The sequence below is a fragment of the Eptesicus fuscus genome, chromosome 5, assembly GCF_027574615.1.
Source record: "Eptesicus fuscus isolate TK198812 chromosome 5, DD_ASM_mEF_20220401, whole genome shotgun sequence".
Classification (NCBI taxonomy): domain Eukaryota; kingdom Metazoa; phylum Chordata; class Mammalia; order Chiroptera; family Vespertilionidae; genus Eptesicus; species Eptesicus fuscus.
This window is the reverse complement of record NC_072477.1, coordinates 23,348,098-23,354,245: the sequence shown is the minus strand read 5'-3', so window position 1 is coordinate 23,354,245 and position 6,148 is coordinate 23,348,098. Positions and strand designations below refer to the sequence as shown.

The 6,148-nt window shown below is 43.6% G+C and overlaps 1 protein-coding gene across 6 annotated transcripts in view; it reads right to left on the bottom strand.

Annotated features, from left to right (window-relative positions):
• Window positions 1-1,026: 1,026 nt before the first annotated feature.
• The window catches only part of NUMB (NUMB endocytic adaptor protein), a 157,483-nt gene continuing 152,361 nt past the window's right edge, over window positions 1,027-6,148 (bottom strand). For 5 of the 6 annotated variants that reach the window (XM_028141428.2, XM_054715936.1, XM_028141429.2 and 2 more), the window contains 2 exons: window positions 4,249-4,395; window positions 1,027-3,151 (listed from right to left, as the gene is read on the bottom strand). In XM_028141428.2, the coding sequence (XP_027997229.1) occupies window positions 2,436-3,151; window positions 4,249-4,395 (863 nt within the window). In that variant the 3' untranslated portion in view covers window positions 1,027-2,435. The remainder of the gene's footprint in view (window positions 3,152-4,248; window positions 4,396-6,148) is intronic. The other variant, XM_054715938.1, reaches the window with a different exon arrangement.

Here is a 6,148-nt window from a genome sequence, read left to right as displayed (position 1 = left end):
GTTACTCAGAGACATGGGAAACAAAGACAGGCGCTAAGGGAAAGGTTTTGTTCATCATGACCACACGGGCTGAGGGAGGGATACTTCTTGGTCTACCTATCATGGGCCAAGGCACAGATCTTTTCTTTCCATTTAAAAATATTGAGGACCATTCCCTTTGATTTACCACGGCTGGTTTTGCTATAAAAATTAGAAAATTTCTAATTTTCTTGGACTCCCCAGTTCTTTAATTAAACCAGTATTTGGCCCATCGGTAACATATTTTCAGAAGGTAAGTTTGAGGTTAGCTAGCCCTTCTTAGAACTTGTCACAGAATAGTGGACTGACATTCAAGGTGAGAGTAAAACTCAATCTAAACCACTGGTTCTCAACCCTCTTCCACAGTGGGAGCCTTTTAAAAAAATAGAAACAGGGGTTCCACTCCTCAGATTCAAATTTAATTGGTCTAGAGTACTGCCCAGCCATGAGGATTTTAAATGCTCTCCAAGTGATTTTGATACATATCCAAGGTTGAGACTCACTGCGCCAGCCCTGGATATCTGATTGTGAATCTTGCTCAAATGCAGATTCTGCTTCCAAGGTCTGGAGGAGGGTGGGGAGCTGAGATTCTGTATCTCTAACCAGCTCCTAGGTGAAGTCCATGCTGTTGTCCAGACAACACTTTAGGCAGCAAGAATCTGATGTTTGACATGCGTTTAGGATCAACCAAAGCCTAAAGAATGAATACAAATATGAACTATAAGAATATACCAGAGCCCTGGCCAGTGAGACTTGGAGTGTCGCCCGCACACCAGAGGGTTGCGCATGTGGGAGGCAACCGATCAATCGATGTTTTTCTCTCTTTCTCCTTTCCTCTCTCTGAAAAATAATAATAAAAGAATATATTAGAAAATAAAAGATTTTCTAGCCACCAAACTAGAGAGCTGCAGCAACAGCAGAATGGATAGAGGGAACAAGACCTGAAAGAACTAAAAGTCTACTGCTAATAAAGAAAAGGGGAAAGAACAGCCCTTTATGGGCAAAAGCTTCTACCATGAACATTTATTTTTGTTAAAGCAGATTATAAATTCTCATCAGTACAAATATATATAACTTACATTTGATTGTAAGGCCAACGTTCAAAAGTAAAAATGAGATGGGATCTCACGTTGTTACCAGAGGTCAAGTGGCTGCAACTGGCAACGGGATGTTCTGTCCACCACAAGGGAGGGGGACGAGGACACACATGGACACACACACACACACACACACACACACACACCTAATAAAACCAGAAACTCCATCCCCACAAAACTCATGGGAACAACACTTAAAGGACAAAACAGAACCCACCAAGACCCACATGACAAACCAACAGAATAACCTGCGTTCCAGTCTATGCATATGATGTCACTGTCACCTTAGTGTTAAAACAAAGTCAAGGATTAACATAAGGAAACTGCAGCAATATATAAAAGAAAATACATATTCTCTATAGAGCATATTTAGACTGATTCCATTAAAATAATATTAGAATTTCACCATAGGTTTAAAACCAGGACGAGACTACTCTTTCATTTTCTTTATTTAAACTACAACCTAGTGACTGTATTGGTCATAAGCATGATTGTTGTTGCAATGTGCTACTCTACTTACAATGACTGATACCAAATAAGCGAGGGATCCGGTCTGCACCTCCAGCTTTTCCCCTTTTACTTCAGTAGGCATCAACGATAAATCAATCTTATGTACAATTTCTTACAGCTAACCCTTTTACCTTTGGCAAGATTACTTACAACTTATACAACTTTTTAATATTGAGAACTATTTAAAATATTCTAAATGCATAAAAATAAAGATTTTGGCTTTTTTGATATATATTTATAATATTTATTCTTACTCAAAATGGAAGCTCAACTTTACCCCTAAAATATAGCTCTGCTGGGCAACTGCTGATGCGCCCTCCTGGGATTCTGGCAGCACCGCCTGCCTCTCGTCCTCGGCCCAAGCACAGGCCACCCTATTCTCAATCTCTAAGATGGGCCAGTATTGAGAGGAGGCAGGTGCATGGCCTGAAAAACAAAGGGAGATCGTTTTGCTTCCCGTTGTGTTCTATATTCCAGTAAATGTGCTTTGAATACAGATTCCTGTTCAGATACGTCTGCCTCTCTGTTATCAGAGATTTGTAAGGGGCTGAGGCAGGAGAGGGACAAAGGGCAACATTTTCTTGACTTCTTTAGCCTAACTAGGACAGCTCTTCTCTAGGAATGGTTTTCTCCACTTTTTTCAAAAAAATCACCCACACAGCACTCCGCACCTGGACGTGCTCCTGGGGACCTTTGCGATTAGTGAAAAGTGTGCTATTGGGAACACAAAGTCTCCTTTGCTCCTCTAACCTTCACCCTCCTCCCGCCCTTGCCTAAGTATGGACAAAATACATAAGCCACGGGGACTGCTCAAAGTTCAATTTCAAACGTCTTCTGTAAGTCACTGGAGAAGGGGTTGGTGGGGGAGGGGTTAGTACGCTGCTTGGACTTGCTCTCTAATGCAGCCCACTGGGCTTCGAAAGGATCCACAGGGCAGGTGCCCATAGGAACCTCTGTGTGCTTGTCTCCGGAGGCCAACCTGCCATCGTCTACCCCATTGAAAGCTGCAGAACCATTGAAGTGCTCAGCAGGAGGCTTAAAGAAGGGACTGGCAGTAGCACTGCTTGTCTCATACTGAGGGAATGTCTGCTGCTTGACCAGGCTGGGAGACTGATGGGGATGGGCAGCCTGAGGGTGGCCTGCAGTGCCAAACACATTGGCTACCATCTGGGAGGGAGTGATGCCCACCACAGGCACATTAGGGGCTGGATAGGGCATCCCATTGGCCACAGGATAGGCCTGGGCAGGGATAAAGGCTGGCTGTAGGGGCGGGACCGCACCCACTGGCACGGGCTGAGAGGTGAGGAATGCATTCCCTTGGAAAGGTGGCGCTGGCTGGGAGATGGCAGTGGGTGGAGGCGGCTGGAGGACTGGCTGCAGAGGGACAGCTGAGGCTGGGGGTTGCTGCGCCCGGACGCTCTTGGACACCTCTTCTAACCAGCGGTCAGCCTCAGAGGGAGTACGTCTGTGACCAGCCTGGAAGAGACCTGGAGAGGCAGCACCAGAAGACTGAGCCCACTCGGTCCCTGAAACCAACATGAAAGAGAGAAAAGAGTCAGTCTTTCGGAGCGTTTTTCTTCACCTGATAACCTTGGTGATTTGAATGATCCTAACGTGGAGCAAATCCCTCTAGTGGAATAATGTGACTAGCAGAGGAGTTTTGTGGCAGCATGTGTCAGACCATGCTGCTTGCTCAGCCACGTTGAGGAGCTGTCTAGATATGGCTCAACTGCACTGAACCAAGGCAGCTGGCGGGCACAGGAAACCCCTCCCTGGTGCTGCGGCTCATCTATGGTACAGAAACCACCTTGCACATGCTCAAAGGGCCCAAGGTGACTCACCTTCTACTCTAACAGAACGAAGAGAAAATACTTGATTCTGTACCTCATGACCCCTGCCTGGCTTCCTGACACATGTTGCCTTCCTGATGAACTGCCTTTATTACTGTTTAAAATTCTCTTGGTTTTATGGTTAAATGTTCATTATAGAAAAACTAGGAAGTACAGAAAAGCAAAAATAAAGTGCTTTTTATAGCTCTTGTTTTTGGGCCTGCCATTGTAGGAGGCAGGGTCCCCTCATCCTATAGGCTTATCCACATATTTCCAAATCCAGTGACAGACTCCTTCAGGGTAGGCCCAGGAATCTGTACTTTATGAAAGTTCTATGGGAGGTTCTGTTCCATAGTCTTAAGAACTGTCAATTTAGCCCTGGCCGGTTTGGCTCAGTGGATAGAGCGTCGGCCTGCGGACTCAAGGGTCCCAGGTTCGATTCCGGTCAAGGGCATGTACCTTGGTTGCGGGCACATCCCCAGTAGGGGGTGTGCAGGAGGCAGTTGATCGGTGTTTCTCTCTCATCGATGTTTCTAACTCTCTATCCCTCTCCCTTCCTCTCTGTGAAAAATAAATAAAATATATTTAAAAAAAAAAAAAAAAGAACTGTCAATTTAACCTCTTTAGTTCTTTCTCCTTCTCCATCCTTTCTTAATTGTAGTTTATTTCCAGGAGAGAACATACTTTTCCTAAAAGGACTTCTCCCTGGCTCCTCCTCAGGTAAATGGCTGATTTTCAAACCAGGGTCACTTAGCTGATCCCAGAATCCTCACCACCATCTGTGGCCACCTTACCCGAATGTGTGGCTGCAATTCCCTTGTTAACAGCATCAAGGGCATGGGCCCAAGGGTTGGTTTCACGCACAGGCATTGCTACGGATGCTAGAGCAGTATGGGCTGGCTTAGCAGCAAGCACATGGAAGGCTGAGTCAGTGCCATTAGCTACAATGGGAGCAGACAACATCAATGGAGTTAATTCATGCAGGGTGCACAGGTGACCTGTTGGAGCTGGGTCAGTCAGGCCAATGTGCAATACTGATGGAACAGACAGACAGAAAAGTTGGTGTTGGGGTAACCATACCATCTTATAGTGGATACACAAACCTTTTGGCAAAGAGGGAATTAGAGGTTGTGATGAAAATAGCTATCTGAAAAGAGTCAAATGACTGTTCTAGGACACTATGTGTATGGGGAGAGAGGAAATGAAAGCCTAGAAAAACAATTTCAAATTAAATTTGAACAGAGCGGCTTTGCATTACAAGCAGCAAAAAGCTAATGCATAGCCTTTGGCATAATGATGTATATAAAGCATTTTCCTCTCCTTTCACTTTACAAAGTTATGGCAACAATAACAACAATGGGATAAATATAATGATTCCATATTATGTTCTAGATGCTATGCTAATAATACTTTAGAGTGCGCATCATTTCATTTAATTCTCTCAAAAACCTAGTAAGGCTGGTATTATCCCCATATTACAGATGAGGAATCAAACTTGGTATATGTTTTCACTTGCCTAATAAATCTATAATGGACTATATAATTAATTTTATCTTCCTTTTTGGAAGATTTTTTCCTCCTTGGTAATGTTGATAATATCTCAAAGGCCCTACTATTCTTTTCTTGTCTCCCTTTATCAAAATCTCCTGAGACCCTGTTCCTGTACTCTGGGCATCTATTCCATCAGTTGCTCCTCCTCAGTCCATCTATCATTCATATTTAGTATGGAACATATAAGCAGGTACCTTCCCCTGCCCTACACTACAACCATTCCCTGTTTAGGACAAGGTAACCATGCTGTGGCTTTGGTGCTATTTACCCAGGGCTTGTCTAAAAAACTAGCTTACCCTTCGACTGGGAGCCCCTTAAAGACAGGGAATGGACTATGTTCTATTCAGTTTTACACTCATTACCTTGTGAATAGGCATACAGTCAGTAGAATGTAACAGGTACTATATTCAGAAAGACCTGGGTTTAAATCCTGGCTGTGCATGTTGGGCAATTTACTTAAGCTCTCTGAGCCTCATTTTCCTTATCTGTAATGGTTACCTCAAAGGGTTGTTGTGGAGATTAAAAGAGATGAGAACATGCATGAGTCCTTACCATAATGTGGCAGAAGGTACCAAGGGCTCAATAAATTGTGCCTATCATTATTGATATTTTAAAAAATATATTTTATTCATATTTTACAGAGAGGAAGAGAGAGGGATAGAGAGTTAGAAACATCGATGAGAGAGAAACATCGATCAGCTGCCTCCTGCACACTCCCCACTGGGTATGTGTCCGCAACCAAGGTACCTGCCCTTGACTGGAATCGAACCTGGGACCCTTGAGTCCGCAGGCCGACGCTCTAGCCACTGAGCCAAACTGGTTAGGGCTCATTATTGATATTATAAATATTTGTCAGATGGAAAGCTATTTGGCACACATGACTTTAAAGGTATATTTTTTAAAAAGAGATTCCTTGTAGGAAAAGCATGTTGTAGCTTACTCCAACAGGAGCAGGGTACTGTTCGCACAGCAAAGCTTTTTCTGAGCTCTCTCTCAAAAGAAATAAAGAAATGGCAATTATAAGGAGGTCAAACTCTAAAGTCTGTAATTTAAGTAATACAGACTCTTTGCTGATCTCTGAGTCAGTAACTGCTAATTCAGTAACTCTGAAAACAACAACTTTTAGTAACTCTTGAATGCCAC